The sequence below is a fragment of the Salarias fasciatus genome, chromosome 22 (assembly GCF_902148845.1).
Source record: "Salarias fasciatus chromosome 22, fSalaFa1.1, whole genome shotgun sequence".
Taxonomy (NCBI): domain Eukaryota; kingdom Metazoa; phylum Chordata; class Actinopteri; order Blenniiformes; family Blenniidae; genus Salarias; species Salarias fasciatus.
In genome coordinates, this window is record NC_043765.1 from 5974681 (window position 1) to 5992400 (window position 17720).

Genomic DNA, 17720 nt, shown 5'->3' on the forward strand with positions numbered 1-17720 from the left:
TGGGGGAAGCTTGAGGAAGTCGCAGGGTCTTCGGTTCAAGCATTGGGGCCTCATTTATGTATTTCTAATGAGGATGTTTTGAAATCAGTTTGTGCTCTTAAAGCCTTTAAAGGCCACAAAACGAGCCTCATTTGAACAATTTCCAGGAGAAAAGGATAATTGTTGGATAAAGAAACAATATAAATGAGGCCCCAGGACGAGAATGAAAGTTTAGACGCCTCGCAGTTCTGCATTTACTTTAGGAATTCGGTTGCACATTTTTCACTTTTGCCAGAGTGAAGGGCACTCTCCCCTCCTGTCTGCCCGGCGGCTTGGTCACCACATCACCCGCGTCTCTGAATCCGCTGCCCTTTGACCTCCGCTCCCCTTCCCCCGGTCTATCGAAGAGCCTCTCCCTCAGCTTGGACCGGGGCAGGATCCACACCACGGCCGCCATGGCCGTCAGGGCGGAGCCGAGGCAGGAGAGGCTGATCCCGGCCGCCGCGCTGGCGTGCAGCCCCCTGTTGAAGCTGATGGCCCGGGCGTCCACGAAGAACAGCTCCCCGTCCCCGAAAGACTCGATCCTGCGCGGGGTGGAGTAGCCGACCGACAGCGTGGCGACGCCCGCCGTCAGGATCAGAAGACCCAGGGCCAAGGACACCTGGAGGGACACACACTGAGCTGAGCCGGTCGTTTGTACCGCCGCCCTGCTTCTTCATTTGGCCTTATTCGCTCGGCGCTCCTCACTTCTTGTTAGAAAAGGTCAGGATGCAGAAGCGTCCAGATTCGTGCGTGAAGCTCATGCCTTTACAAATACCACCGCAACGCAGCCTGTTCATCATGCAGAGACAGTTCAGAATGCAGCGTCTGCATCATATGAGAGGTTTGTTTTATTCTCCTGGAGCTGTTCCACCAGCAGCAGGTAAAAAGACCAGGTGGAACAATCCACCCAGTTTTAGAAGCCATTTTTACTCATTTAGGGCCTGATTTAGTAAGAAAGCGGGCTGAAATGCACGTTAATGCAAAGCTCTTCCACCTTGGTGTGTTTTACAGGTGATTTACTATGAATAACCACAAACGGGAGCATTTACATGAGGATTTTCTATGCTTTAGACTATAGGTGTCAAACATAAGGCCCGTGGGCCAAAACCAGCCCTCAAGAGTCTCCAATCCGACCCATGAAGTAAATATATAAATATATTAAAAATTTCAGAGAAAACATTGATTATTTTTTTTTAAATCAAGGAATTGGCTTCATGTTGACTTTACAGTCATTTTCTGTTGTATTTGTTTGGTTTTAAGAAAATAAACCATTCTCATCACATATCCTCTACGCCACTGAGTTTCAACTTTAAGGTTATTCAGACTCTATTTTGCTGGTTTGGCCCTCTCAAGATGAAATTATGTTGAAACTGAATGTGTTGACAGCCCTGGCGCTCACATGCGACCTGCTGAATGCGGTATCGTTCGCTTGCCTCCTCTGTGGAGCGGCTGAATGAAGTGTTCCATATTCATGATGGCAAACGCATTAAACGAGTGTGATTTTGTTCACCTTTCATACGCAACCCTCAGCGCGCCCTGGTAATAAATCAGTTTCAGGGTTTGTGTGCACGATATCACGTTCCTGCCCATTTTTATTGAAGCAAACCTTCAGTCAGTCAGCCTCTCGGGCTAATAAGCTCCTAATCAATCAAGCTACTTGACGCAGTTGTCATAGAAATGACTAATAATGGATCGAGGAGATGAATGAGCGTTACAGGATTGCAGTTAAGGTACTGAGAGGGAAGTAATTATGATGGCACGGAGCGGTTTGTGAACCGATTTGACAATTTTACCTTCCAGACTACTGAGTTCCACCACTGGGCTGATCTCTGGCTCTGGACGAACCCCCGGCCCTCGGGGTCTCTGTCCCACATGGAGGACGAGCACTCCTCATAGAAGTGGTGCAGATAGGACCGAACCCCGAACTGAAGGCAGCTGGAACCAGGCTGGAGAGACACGGAGCAACAAATCACAGGTATCAACACATTTCACGCAGTCTGGGGTGGTTTTCTTACCTAAGCTGCTTTAGGTTTAGACTGCTTAGAGACATTCTCTAATGCTTCTTATCCTAAAAACATCCATGTCAGTATTGCATGTCACTGCAAGATTTCTGGCAGTGTAACTTTTTTTTTTTTTCAGTTAAACTGCTTCAGATTGCTTAGAGACCTTCTGTAACGCCAACCAAAGAGTTATCAACCAGCAACAAGGTCATTTTTTAAAACGTAGACTGTCTTTCATGTCGCTCATGTGGGATTGTTGGGGTTGAACTTCATATTTCATTTTATTGTGAAGCGCCACGGGACGGCTATATTGTAAACGGCGCTATATAAATAAAACTGAATTGAATTGAAGTGAACTAATGTTGACCATGAGACTCCTTTAGCCGTAATAAAATGGAATAAAACTCAGTCTAATGCGCTGCAGTGGGGAAGCTCACCTCGCTGCCGGAGGATTCTCCTCCTGAGCCGGAAACACAGGCCTCGGAGCACAGCGCCATCACACTCCCGGTAGCCCTGCAGTAAAGATACACATTTATACTACGAGCCTCCATAGTTGCCGAGCAGATTGATATGTGTGCGTATCAGCTGCTCGGCTGTTAACAGAAACATTGTTTATCTGCTGAATATGGATTTCCCTCAATAAAAGCCTCCCCGCCTGCAGAGACGCGTCATAAATCCCGGCCCGTGTCGTCGGGCTGCCCCAGTTATTGTTGTCGCGTGTGAACGATTGACGGCTACCGTGGCCCTGAGGTGACTCTATCACCACCCACGGATGAGTCACACATATGCAAGTGCGTGCGCACTGTATTCATGTCCCTCTGTTGTTATTCTCCTGAGGCTGTTTGCTTGATTTATTTTATTCTTTGCTTTCAAGCAGTTTCTCCAAGCGGTGCACGCACACACGCACTCACACACACACACACACTGCTGGTGTGCTCGCCACTGTATAGGCTGTAATCCTGACCACTGAATTAACAATGACCCTGGCACAACATCCTTCAGGTGAAGGAAAAACACTGAAATGACCGAATGCAAAGTGTGCTGTGACTCATAGAGTAAATCTTTGATATATGTTAAACACAGCAGGGCGGCTCGAGCTCAACACCCTGCTTTGTGGCTTTACTGCTTGTAAAAAAAAAAAACCCAAACAATCTGACCTTTTTGATTGTATCCTCATAGATAAAGAAATAAATCCACTGGTGCACCGGGAAGCAAAGTCCACAAGTAATAACAAATTTATTTACACACAGGGTTAAAAATTAAGCAGCATGTTGTGACTCCGGCAGGAGAAAATAACTGAAGACAGATGGCGAAATATAAAATCTTTAAGATATTTAGATGGATGGATGGCTGTGCACCATTCAACAGTATCTATGAACCAGACCGCCTGTTTTCTCCAGCGGACGATGGTGGACCAATCTCAAAAGGATGGATGAACCTCGACACTGAAGCGTCAGGTCAGAGAAGCATCACAACATGTTTATCAGCCTTGAGAAACGAGGTGAAGGAAAGCTTTGTCCGAGGCCCAACAATCAGCCTGTGAAGGTCGCAGAGATCTCGCAACAGAAATGATATGACAATATTGCGGATGGATTTTCACTAAATAGAACAGTTTTGTGAAAAAGTGGCGTCCATGTGCTGCTTCAACAATAAAAAGAGAGTGTACAAGAGACGGCTGTTTATAACACATTGTCCACATGAACACTTTTTGTTCCGTCATAAAATTGAAAGAATCTAAAACACTATAGATACAGTGACACTTTGCTCTATTCGTAATGCTTACTGCAACTTTTCAGAACTCATTTGTAATGCAGCTGCTTTCAAAATGAAAGGAACAGGGTTACCAGGAAAGCGGACGTGAAGGTTTGTGTAATAATCAGGAATTCATTTAAACATATCAACTTCTCTTGTCTAACATGATATATTATGTTGAAAATTTCTAAATGTAGAGTTTAACCCTGACTATGGCCCCATAAACACGTTTCGAGTGACATTGCATAATTTTTGAGTTTTTTTTGTTTCAGAAAAGTTTCACCTTCACATAGCAAAGTTTTGAAAACAGTGTTCATAGTTTCCTCCATTGCCATGGAGACTGAGTCAGGCAGTTTACAAAACGTTTGACTAGAATTGAATTCACTATGGAAAAAAGTGCGTGACAACTCAATATGGAGGAAAAAACAACAACAAAACAGCTGTTACCATGCCTTAACCTGCTGAACGTATTTATTTTTAAAATATTTTTTTAATATGACTTACACATATTTTCATTATTTTGACATATTTGACACATTTATTAGATATTAAGAAGGGGCTTTGTTCAAACTGAGAAGTTTATGTAGGTTTTTCTTTCCGTTCACTACGTGTTGTTGTGAGCGGAGCTGTCCGTGGTGCTGATGACTTTATTCAAACTTTCCACTGTTTGACGGGTTCAGATTTAAAAAAAAATGGTGGTCGAGACAAATTAAAGCACACATTTCTAATTTCATAGTCAGGAAAAGGGAGATTAAAACGACGTAAAGCGGGTACGTGCTGTGGAATTGATTAATGCTCTAAATGGCGCGGACTCCTGTGAACACGGACGCGGACGGAGCGCGCACATCGGTCACCAGTGAGTCATCCGGGCCATGTAAACCCCCCTCATCCTCCTCGATTCAGCCTCTCTCGTGGTTTTAGAGCCGCCTTTTCGGGGGCAGCAGCCTCCTCTATCAGTGTGTCAGACTGCGGGAGCAGCGAAGGACTCGGTCTTACCCCTCCTGGCCGGAGCGCTCGCTCTTCTCACAGGCGCTCCATGCGCCGCCGGACCGCTGCTTCTCCGAGGCTGCTGCGGCTGATGTGCATCAGCTGGCAGGTCACACTGAGCATGCGTAAAGACGAGAAGGACATAAAAAAAAACACACACAAACACAGCTTCAGACATCTGTTAAGCCACGATCGGTCGTTTTTTTGTGTTTCTGGCTTATTTTTTGTGAAAAACACCTGTTAAAAGGAGGAAAATGCAATAACGTCGCCAATGAAGGAGAATTCCCCCCCCCCACCCCACCCCACCCCCACTGAGGTACTCATCCAATGGTTTCAAGTTACCTGCATGTTTAATATGTGCAGAGGAAATTGGCAACTGAAAAGATAACAGCAAAAGAAAACTGTCTAAAAGGCAAACTTCCAAAATAGGCTATAAATGGATAAAGGAAAAAGATAAAATACCTAAAGGAGCTAAGATCCTGCATAATGTGGGCTAAATTGCACATGTTGTGCAGGAAAGAGATGTGTAATTAAAGTAAATACAGTCTGATCTTGGCAAAACAGTGAAATGATTAGTCACAAAATTCAATGTACAACAGAAAATATGTAACATACATTTCATATATTACACTCACAAGCACAAATCCACTAAATTACTCACTGTTCTTTGCTTAGCTTTTTTTTCCCCAGTTTCTTCATGAAATGATGTATGTAAGAAGAAACAAGGTGAAAAAGCTTTTAGTTCCTTCACTCGTCACTTGTGGATCAAACCTCCTGAAGACGTGGAGACTGCTGATCATTTCTTTAAATCAGCCCTTAAAACGCTTATTGGATCAGCTCTCCATTGAACAATACATTTATTTGCTTTACTGTTAACTTCCTTAACAATTGCTTAAAAATTTAAAACAGTGTGCCTCATTTTTCCTCCTTTCTTAATCAGTTTGTCTAAATGTTTTTCATAGTCTAAATCACCTAAGCTAAAGATTTCTGATCATCATGCTTTTATGTATTTGCTTCATTCAAATCATTCATTTCATTGCTTCAAAATGTGCAGGAATTGTATGAAATTTGTGTAGAAGCCTTGATAGGATCCTTTTTCTTAAAATATTTCTGTGTGAGATATACAGTCTTAGGTCAGTGGTTGTGAATCTTGCTTGGAAACCACTGCATGGGGTTCAGAACACTGCCTGTCAACACACTTCACTGTGCTACATGTTACGATTCCTTATACAAGCCCAGAACCAAATGTGATCTCAAACCAGCAACAGCTGGACCGGAGTTCACCTAAAGGTGGCCAGAATCAGAGTATTGTCAGCAAACAGGCAGCGTCTGGGGCCTGTATGGGCCTGTATTAGCATGTTCCACGGCAGTAAAAGCTCCACCAGAGCTGAAACGCAGGTTTCAGAGACATATGTCGACCTTCCTTTTAAGAGGAAAGCCCTGCATATTTCAGCAACTCACCCAGACCTTGTTGCTGTGAGGTGACAATACCAACCGCTGCCCCACCGTGCAGCCATTTATTTGTTTTATTTATTGTCCCGTTGCGTGACTCCCAAACATCAAGCTCGACTTATATGGATGGGTCAATAGCACATAGAACCGACGCTGTCTTTGTGTATCCGTCAGTTTATATCATACATGATAGATGTACAAAGATGAAAACAATGTGCAACATTTGACCGGAACAGACGAGAAAGAAGTGACTGAACACTGGGGACAAAAAAAACAGAAAGAAAAGAAGGCACCGTATTATCAATTCATGGACTTACGTAAGAGAGATGTTAGATGTCAGACAGGTTTTTCTGGGGGCAAAGGTCAGGGAGGCACACTTTGAATCAGAAGTTACAGATCAAATCCCTGAATCAGGAAATGCTTCCAAGGTCCTCTCACCAAAAAATGAAATGACAAAAAAACATTCCCAGTAATGGAAATTCTGTATGTAAATCTGCAGTATCATTCAGAAAACATGTGTTTCCTCTTACAGGTTAAGACTTTGTAGATATATTGGATGAACAGGAAGTGTTACTCCCTCCACACAAGTGAAAACTGATTTCCATTAAAATAAAATAAACTCAAGAAATTTCCCAGTTCATGCTTCTTCAGCTAAACTTCTACAAGAGAAAAACACTAAATAAAAAAAAAAAAAAAAAAGAAAATATATCCAGGCTTTAAAGTATGAGCCTCTAAACTCACTTTTGGCCGGGCGCCACAGATTGACTGCCCGCCTCGAGGATGAAAGCCAGATTAAGACCCTCTATATATTTCTTACCGTTCTCATCGAGGTCCGGCGCCGTCTTCAGTTTATCTCGGCTGAACTGTCTGAATCCCGGCCCCCCCTCGGCTCATCCTCAACCTGTCCAGATCTTATCCCTTTGAAGTTTGTTTGGTCTAAAGGGCTTTGGCCACAGGTGCTTTTGAATTGGTTCGAACTTTTCCTTGTCTGACCTCATCTTGAACCCCCCCCCCTCCCCAGCGTCCACTGAAAACTACCTATAAATTGCAACCATTTTTCTCCACGCGGCGCACCGCGGCGATCTGTCTCAGCGCAAAGTGCAACACTGAACGCCTCAGTGAGCGACCTCAGTGTCGTCCAACGGATCATTTCATACCGGTGTGAGGGACGACACGTTTATCCCCAAAAGCCGGTGTTGCTGAGTGAATCTGTGGAGCTCTGAGCACTGGGGAAAGTTTAGGGAGTTCAAGCCACAGTATAAAGTGAAAGTCAGGGTAAGCTGCCCTCTTTAGCCTTCGCTTAGTTTTCTTGTTGGGCCACGAGTGGATGCTGGTGGTTGGTGTGCAAATACAGACGAAGGAGAAACAAAGCTGCAAATTGTAGCATGATCCACTTGTAGGAGAAGCCCATGGCTCCCTGAGGTGGAGGCAGAGACATTTACAGGTCCATTAGGCTCCCACCAATCTCATCATACACACTGGAAACACACTGCAGGCTTTGTATCACACATGGAGAAATGCACTTCTATAAATCATACAAATGATTCATTCTATGAACAAACAAACCTGTTTGCACATAAATCTCAGAGAATCTCACCACCGACACCTAAGTATTAAGATGCATCCATAAAGGAGTTTGTATGGAGCTGCAAACTGAGTTGTGCATGCATGTGTGGAGTTGTGTATTGGTAACTTGTTTGTTCGTAATTTTATTCATTAGTTTGCAACTATAATGGACACTTATCCAGTGCTTAAAGCTACAAACGAGAATCCAAACTTTTAGAAATGTCATCAGGTGTAATATCAGGTGTTCAAGTGCTTTGTGTGGGAGGGAGCGACACAGTGAATCCTCCCCGGTCCCATCGTGGCATTAACAAAATGCAAGTGCAAAATGAAAAAAAAAAGTGCTTTGAAAAGTAATTTGTGTCTGATTCTCAACTCGGAAAAGTTCAATTACCTTGCAAAAAAAAAAAAGAGGAAGAAAAATGCACTTAAAATTACATCCACTCATTCTGCCTCAATGAAAAATTCAGAATCTATGAATATGCAATCATGTTTTTTTCATTTAAAAGTTTCCCGACTAGAGAATTGATGTCTGTTTCTGTTTCACTGCAAAGTTTTTCCTCAGTATCGGTGGAGGGTTTGAGTTTCCACTCTACACAGTGTAGGTTGCATATCTATTAGTCGATATTTCTAACGTGGGTGTGATGTCCCAAAATTGTCTTATGCATGTCTTAAAATGTGCAGCATAAATCAACAAGTCTTTACTGCTGTAGTGAGATGAAAAAGCTTTGCTTTGTATGATTCACAGATTTTATTTTTATATACATTATTTGTATACTTCTGGCATATTGTGCCTTTTGCTTTTTTTTATTGTGGGTGTACAATATTGAGAAAATGTTAACTTATCCACCCATCCATCCATCCACTTGCTTTGAGCCTGAACTGAGAGTAACATGGAAATAATGGAAAAGGTTCTGCATGCTGAATTACATGACTGTTATTTCTGCAGTGGTGCTAAAGTGCTGTCATCATCTTTTCTTTATAGAAGTACAGACACAAGTGTGGAAAAAAAAGAACATTTATTGAACCTTTACTTGGAGATAAGAAAAGAAAGAAGGTCAAGAGTTTATTGTTACATCTTCGAGATTGTAGTTTTCTGGGATTCGTAAGTGAAAGAAAATCCACTTTCAGAGAAGTGTACCTCCGTGTTAGTGTTTGCCATAATAAGACTATTTCCACTGCTCACCTTTCCATCAGACGGGCCTCTCTGATGAGAAACCGCGCCATTATATGGCTTCCCTCTACGAGCCAGCACACTCGCGTTGACAACAACAATAAATTTATGTGGCCAGACAAAGGTGTGCTGGTCTGCTGCAGCGCTGCTGGGTTTACTGGTAAACACAACCACCAGAGTCGCACAATAAAAGAGGACAGAGTCAGACCGGCAGCCGCCTTGTTTTGTCAGGCAGGAGGATTGTTTCAGTTCCCGGAGTCTGAAGGCTTTGAAAACACAGAGATAATTATACAGGTGGACGTGTTGGGAAGGTAAAGCAGTGGAAACGTTCTTCATAATGTTTGCATTTAAACTGACATCAGTGTGTTGCCGAGGTGGAAAAACGCTCCTTTTGTGGATGACCTGGTCAATGTCAATATCTTACTAAAACTGCACGAGGACCTGTCCACCACTCCAGCTGATCCCGTTGGGGTAGAATTTAGCTGAGTCCAGGATGTAAATACAAATTAAAGTCAACAATTTACCAGATTTAACAAGAAAGTCCATGAATGGAAGAATGGAAAATGTGAAAATCAAACAAGAAATTGAACTAAAAACCAATTGAGAACCGATAGAGAGAATTACTACTTGTTCAATTTCGCAGGATTAATTATGCTTGACCATATATTCTGCCTTCAATCCTTAGCTGATGGATACGGACTACCAGAGCAGTTCTACCAGTGACCCTTAGGGGGCAATGTGCCTACTGAGTGCACACGAACGAGTCACGAGAAAGAAACATGGCAGACCTTTTGAAGGAGGAGTTGTGTGTCGTGGCTGATTACGTCATTCTCCTGATGGCCTCCCACTGTTCTCCTTCAGGGAACACTACAAACTGGTTTTCGTCAACTTCCCTCCCTGTTGGTACAAGAATAAAGAATTCCCCGTCCTGCATTTATTTATTGGCCTCACTGAACACTGACGATGCTGAGAACATTTATTCTCCATAAGAGTCTTAATGTTGGTCGTCATCAACACATCTCTGTTGCCATGGAAACTGTTACTCGGGGTTGTTGTTTAGATATAAGGTCCCTGCTAAATTAAAGGACAGACAGAAGTAGAAGGGAAGGAACAACATTGTTTGAAACCGATGCATTGGTAGAGCATAAATGAGCCTTTTGCATGAGGCCATCATGAAGCGTTATTAGGTAAAGATATTTAGAAAAAGACACCACTTTCAAAATAAGACTCCTTGGTGTAACTATACCTGGGGTGAAGAACAGTTTTTCTGTTCAATATTTTTTTTTTTTTTTTTTTTTTTTTTTTTTTTTTTTTTTTTTTAAACTTTTATTTTCAGCTTTTCTTCATTTTTAAAAAAGAAACACATACATAACATACAAATAATCAATCTCAATACAAATATTAATGCCAAAACCACCCACCCCCTCCCAAGCATGGCTCTTGCAGAAAAAAAACAAAAAACAAACAAAAAAAAAAAAAAACAAAAGGGACAAACAGGGTCACAAAAAAAAAAAAAAAAAACAACAAAAAAAAAAACAATAGTCACCTGAGATGTCGCATCTTTAAACATAAAACAGTTATGTCCAAACAGTTCGATAGAAATTATACATGTAGTGGGCAAAACATTCAGTGTAATGGGGAGCTCCTAACATAATCTATAAAAGGACTCCAAATCTCAAAGAAGTCTCTACGCCTTTTACCTAAATGGTATCTGAGTTTCTCCAAGGGTAAATAAGAAAGCACCTCCTTCACCCACTGTGAAAATGCTGGGGGTTTATTTGACTTCCAGTTAAAGAGGATCAGTCTGCGAGCGAGCAGAGAGGCGAATGCCAAAGCATTTGCTTGCAAATTTGAAAGCTCACAGTTTGGGGGCGCTATGCCAAAAATTGCTGTGTGGAAATCAGGAGCTATGGTCTTTTTACAGATATTGGAGAGCACATCAAATATACTACTCCAATAGCTGTTTAGGGAGGTGCATGTCCACAACATATGTCCCACTGAAGCTGGGATATTACCACATCTCTGGCAGGCAGGATTTATAGAGGGAAAAAGTTTTGAAAGTTTTTCCTTTGAATAATGGAGACGATGGAGTACCTTAAACTGGATCAATCCATGCCGTACACACAGCGAGGAAGTGTGAATGCGTGTAAGGCTGTCCCGCCACGCCTCCTCCGAAAACACAATACTTAAGTCCCTTTCCCAAGCAGTTTTAGTTTTTTCCCATGATATCCGATTTAGACTTTGTATCATATTATAAACTACGGAGAGACGTTTCTTCTCAAAGGGGTCCAGTTCTAGAATGTTGTCTAATTGGCTACTGGGTGGTAATTGAGGGAAAGAGGGAAATAGGCTTTTAGCGAAGCTACGGATTTGAAGATACCTGAAAAAGTGAGAACTATTTAAATTATAATTCTTTTTGAGTGTTTCAAATTGAGAAAATATACCCTTTGTGAACAGATTCTGGAAAAATATTAGCTTGTTCTTGTGCCAGAGTTGGAAAGCACTGTCCAGTACTGATGGAGTGAAGAAAGGGTTGTTTGCAACTGGAAAAAAGAAACTGATCTGTTTTAATTTAAAATGTCTCCTAAACTGTAGCCATATTTTAAGTGATTCTCTCACCACTGGGTTTGCTATTTCAATTTTGTGGCTATATGGTAGGGGGGAGGTGACCACCGGCAACGGGTTACATAATAATTCCATCTTAGCCCACTCTATGCCATGTCCATTTTTATATGCATACACCCAGTATGAGAGTTTTACAAAGTTTGCAGCCCAATAATAAAACATAAAATTAGGCAGTCCGAGACCCCCTGCAACCTTAGGCACCTCTAAATATGTTTTTTTCATCCTGGGGTTTGAATTATTCCAAATAAAAGATGCAATTAACCTGTCTATCTGCTGGAATGTTGTCTTTGGTATAAATACTGGGATCATCTGAAAAAGATAGAGAAATCGAGGTAAGACTGTCATCTTTACCATATTGATTCGACCTGCCAAAGATAAGGGCAGAGTTGACCACTTTTTAAAGTCCTGGGACATCTTGTCTATCAATGGCCTAAAATTATTATTGTACAACCCCCCCAGCGAGCGAGTGACTTTAATACCTAAATATGTAAACTCATTCATTTCCAGTTTAAATGGGAAGATGGAATAGTCTGTGTCAGATTTATCTATTGGGAAAAGCAGACTCTTTGAGTAATTTAATTTATAACCTGATAAGCGGCCAAAATTATCCAAAATGTCCAACAATTTTGGTATAGATTCTTTTGGGTTCGAAATATATAACAAGAGGTCATCAGCGTACAGTGACACCTTATAGGTTTCATGCCCGCGAGTGATACCTTTGATGTGTTTCTCTGCTCGAAGGGCTATCGCAAGCGCCTCAATCGCTAAATCAAAAAGATAAGGAGAGAGGCTACAACCTTGTCTGCAGCCTCTATAGAGTTGGAAATAGTCTGATACTGTATTGTTTGTCCGTACTGCTGCTGTTGGGGAGTTATACAATATCTTAACCCACGATAGAAATAAAGGGCCGAATGCAAACCTTTCTAAAACAGCAAAGAGATATTGCCATTCGACCCGGTCGAATGCCTTCTCTGCATCTAACGAAATAATTATTTCTTCTGGCTGTGCTAAGTTAGGCAAATATAATATGTTCAATAAACGTCGCATATTATAAAAAGACTGTCTACCGGGTATAAAGCCAGTTTGATCTCTGTTAATAATACTCGGGACTACTGTTTCAAGACGAGCAGCAAGAATTTTCGTTAGAATTTTGTAGTCACAGTTCAATAAACTTACTGGACGATATGAGCTGCATAACGTGGGGTCCTTATCCTTTTTTAGTAAGACTGAGATAATTGCGTTTGTCATAGTCTGTGGCAATTTATATTGTTTAAAAATGTCATGGTATACCATTTTAAGTATTGGTGCCAATTTATCTGTGAATTCTTTATAAATTTCTATAGAAAAACCATCCGGTCCAGGTGCTTTGTGGTTCTGCATGGATTTAATTGCCTGCATCACCTCCTCAGTTGATATTTCTTTGTCTAATCGAATCCGATCCTCAGGTGTGATTTTTGGTATGTTCAGTTTATCTAAAAAGTTACTAATTTGGGAAAGATCCACGTTTGATTCTGAAGTATAAAGATTGCAATAGAACTGTTTAAACTGATCATTGATGTCGTCTGGTTTATTAGTTATCATCCCTGTCGAAATTTTTATTTCAGCGATAGTATTTGCAGCTTTGGACTGTCTAATTTGATGAGCTAAGAGTTTTCCTGATTTTTCTCCATGCTCATAAAATGTTTGTTTGGTTTTGAGAAGCAGCCGTTCAGTTTGTGCAATAGACAAATTATCAAATTCTGTTTTTAGCAGTAATTTTTTCTTATAGAGTTCAGGAGTTGGGGAATTGGCATATAAGCGGTCTACTTCTGCTATATTATTGATTAGGTCATCCGTACGCCGATTCAATTTTTTTCTTTCAAATGCTGAATAAGAAATAATCTGACCCCTTAGGTAGGCTTTAAGGGCCTCCCATATGGTTGTTGGCTGCACGTCTGGAGTGACATTTATTTCCAGAAACATGTCTATTTGTTGCGAAAGAAATTTCTTGAATGAATTTTTGGATAATAACAATGGATCTAACCGCCAAGTACGCCGAATTCTAGGACAGCCCTGAAGACCTATATCCAATACAACTGGGCCATGGTCCGATATAACAATACTGCTATATTGGCACCCTCTGACCGTGGGAAGCATCCTATTGTCAAGAAGGAAAAAATCAATCCTGGCATACGAGTGGTGTACTGGTGAGAAAAAAGAGTATTCCTTTTTTGTTGGATTCTTTTTTCTCCAAGGATCAAACAGTGCATAAGCTTCCACAAATGAATTGATAACTGCACCTGCCCTAGAAATTTTGCTATTAGGTCTTGGGTTAGACCTATCTAGATATGGGTGGAGCACACAATTAAAATCCCCTCCTAATATCAACTGATGGTCATTCAAAACCGGAAGATTTGCTATGAAATTTGAGAAGAATAACGGGTCGTCCCAATTTGGTCCATACACATTTGCTAACACCACTCGTGTGCCACACAGATCCCCCATTACTATCACATATCTACCCCTTGAGTCGGATATGACTGATTGAGAAATGAAAGGAGTATTTTTTTTCACTAATATGGCTGTGCCCCTCTTTCTATGCTCACTTTTTGAACAGAATATTTGACCTATCCATGCCTTACTTAATTTTACCTGATCTGTGGTTAGGAGGTGCGTTTCCTGTAGAAATACAATATCAGACTTCAAAGACTTTAAATGGGCAAAGATTCTACTGCGTTTTACTGGATTATGCATCCCCTTAACATTCCAACTCAAAAACCGAATGTTGTCCACACTCAGTGTGTCAGGCGTATTTGGTTAAGAAACAAAACAAGTGGGGGAAGAAAGAAAGAAAACAACAAAAACAAACAAACCAAAAAAACAAAAAACAAAAACACATTGCCCTGTCTGTAAGGTACAAAAACAAAGAGCCTCAAAAACCCGTGCTGACCTAACTCCCCAGCAGTCGCACACCCTTTCACTAGCATAACAAAGCCAATAACCTTCCGCTAATTCTACGAGCCCCAACCGGGGCGAACCATCTTCCACCAAAGAGTATTTCACAAACCCTATTATTTTAAGTTTTAATACATCCCATCCAAATGTCAACCCCTGCAAATTCCTCATCATAAAATAATGTCTTATCTTGGTTCTTAACTCTTTCTTGGACAGTAAATCAAATACTTTTCCATAAGAATATAACTAAAATAGCCCTTCTGCAGAGTGAGCATAATGTAGCTGCCTTCCTTATAAACAACAGAGAATAAGAGCCACATCTCTTGATTTTAACAAAAGTAAACAATACAAACTGTGAAGTAAACAAACGCAAAGTGTCCACTCCACCTTACCCTCCCATCACCGTCTCAGAGTGATCAGGCTGGTTAGCACTTAGCCACCAGCCTCAGTTAGCAGCTAATGCCACCAGTCGATCATAAGACTGATCCCATCTGCAGAGAGAGAGAAAAAAAAAAAAAAGAAAGAAAAAGTCCATGTCTTAAGGCTTCAGATTCCTCCGAATATAGTCCGTTGCTTCTGTCGAGTCCTCAAAACGCTTCTCTTGACCGGATGGCAACGTAATGCGAAGCACAGCTGGGAAAACGATCCCAAACTTGATCCCTTTACAGCTCCGGAGGAGTCGTTTAGCCTCAGTGAAAGCTGCTCTCCTTTTAGCCACTGCGGCGGTATAGTCAGGAAAAATACTCACTTTCTTGCCCTGGAGAGTCAGTGAAGTTGTGCTAGCAGCTTTACGAAACACCATCTCTCTCTCCTGAAAGTAATGAAATTTCACCACAATCACTCGCGGGGGCTCTCCTTCACTGGGTGGGGGTCGTAAGCTGCGATGCGCCCGGTCCAAAGTCGGGGTGAAGTCGAGGTTCAGCAGCTCCTGAAGAATTTTGGCGACAGCATCTGTAGGTCGCTGGCCTCCGCTGTTCTCGAGCCCCTCTTTTATCCCAACAATGCGCGCATTGCACCGGCGTTGCCGTCCCTCCAAGTCCTCCAGCTTCAGCTGTAGCATAGCAACCTCCGACTTCAGCTGGCTAACATCTCCCTCCATCTCCATCGTTTTCTCCGAGTATGTGTTTAATCCATCTTCCAGATCTTTCACCCGGGACTCTTGCTTTGCCATATCCTCCCGTATGGAGTCTATTTTGGCATTTAGATCTTGTGTGCTTGAGTCTATTCGGGCCAGTATCCTGCCCTCGCTGCTCGCGATAGCCGACATCACCCCGGACAGATCCGTCGTTTCGTCACTAGCATCTCTAACAGAGCCCGCGGCTTTAGCGGCCTGGTCCTTAGCAGATCTACCTTTGCTCATAGCCACTTTAATACTGCTCCAAATGTTGTGTCGGTCTGGGAATCAGGAAAATTGGAGCGTTAGCCTCTTGTGAGCGGATGAGATCTCTTTGGGGTCAACTTTAAAAGTTTAAATAATGAAAAAAAAGTTCGCCCAGGTCGGGAGCAACGCCAAAACACGTCCTACATGTTATTGCTCACCAGCGCCCCCCTCTGTTCAATATTTTATCACAAACTCTCATAACTACATTAAGTCGTGCTTTCAGTGGCTCCAAAACAAAGTTTTCCGTCTTCACTTGAAAGCGTCCCGTAAACAGAGCTGAAATCTGTCAGACTACTTTTGTACAAACAAGTCATGACAGATTCTTTCTGTTATTGCAAGAGGAAGCGATACACACACAGAGAAAAACCAACGCAGGCTCAGGAACAACATGCAAACTTAAGAGAGCTGAAGTCTACCTCGCTATGCAGAAGGACTTCACTGCTGAAACAGTGTTAACCTTGATCAATCTTTCACAGCCTCCACGTCTATTTTTTAGAGTTTCGTTAATAGAAATGGAACAATATCATCTTTTCATTGGTGTGGAGAACTCAGTTCTTTTTATTACTTCTGGGATGAGCATGTCGTATTCAGCTGTTTGAACCTCTGGCTGCTAATAAACCGCAGAAGCCCTACTTTAAAAAAAAAAAACATTTTATGGACTTCTTTGAGCTTCAAAAATTCAATTTGCAGTTTTACATTTTTAATTGCCATTTTTATGTAGACCTATGCCAACAAACACCAGATGAAATCTATTCAATATTTCTTGTTTTAGTTGAACGATGATAGATCAGCGGTCACTGAAGTGGGAATGTCTTTTTCCAGCAGGAGTGGAGGGCATGTCTATTGATTAAAAAAAAAAAAAAAAGAAGCCTTTAATACCGATTTTACTATGTGTGTTATAGAGAAAAAAAAACATGGATTAAGCTTTTGTCGTGACTGCAGATTATACAGTATGCACTTTCAGAATTCACTTATTGTTTGTGATTGACTGCAAGTTTAACTGTAAATGTTGAAGAACTGCAGCAGCATAAATCATCAATGAGAGACTAAAAATCATTAGAATACAATCATCTAGCTCCTCATTCATGTTTGTTATTCTCGTACATTTTCTTCCTTCTTTTAATGGAATTTTCAGCATGATGTGTTTTTCATTACTGAGGCAGACTTTTGAGTAAAAATATAAAAAGGAGGTTCTGCATATCAAAATCAAATAGACTGACAATTCTCCTGTTCAGCTCTGCCTGTCTAAATCCAGCACTGGAGATAAAAAAAAATGAGACGTGGAGTCTTTTTTTTTCTTTAAACTATTAACCAGCAGTGATAAATACAGGAAGGTAAAGTGAGTTTTTATACAACTCTGTCCATCACGTGCCAATCTGGACAGGCTGCTGCGTTTAAACTGAGCGCTGCCAAAAGGCTGATAAAGCCCCCGGGGACGCAAAGCAAGCTCTCATTTTGAAGCGGGCTCACTTCAAGGTATGGTGGAAATAATGTAAAAAGAAGCAACCCTGTACAGTCAGTCATATGCAGCCTAATATGTGTTCTGTAAATATTTCAGTGTTTCCTGGGAATGCATTATTTATGTGGACTGTCACAACAGATCCCAAATGAAAAGAAAGCAAATACTGTCATTTTTACATATTGAAGAGAATATTTGTGGGGCAGAATAAGGCTGTCTGTGTGTGTGTGTGTGTGTGTGTGTGTGTGTGTGTGTATTTGTGCTTCATCATCTCTGCTTATTTGTTATTTAGACACAGTGCCGTAAGTCATAAAAGGCTCAGTGTTAAAAGAATATTTCCAAGGTGCCCTCAGTGAGAGACAGAAACCCACT

The 17720-nt window shown here is 41.5% G+C and overlaps 1 protein-coding gene across 1 annotated transcript; it reads right to left on the reverse strand.

Annotated features, from left to right (window-relative positions):
• Nucleotides 1-209: 209 nt before the first annotated feature.
• Nucleotides 210-4877, reverse strand: LOC115409768 (neurensin-1-like). The gene is made up of 4 exons (XM_030121044.1): nt 4770-4877; nt 2459-2534; nt 1815-1967; nt 210-640 (listed from the first exon to the last, which is right to left on the reverse strand). The coding sequence occupies exons 2-4, from the start codon at nt 2516-2518 to the stop codon at nt 239-241; spliced, it is 615 nt and encodes a 204-aa protein (XP_029976904.1). The 5' UTR covers nt 2519-2534; nt 4770-4877; the 3' UTR covers nt 210-238.
• Between the last annotated feature and the right edge of the window lie 12843 nt (nt 4878-17720).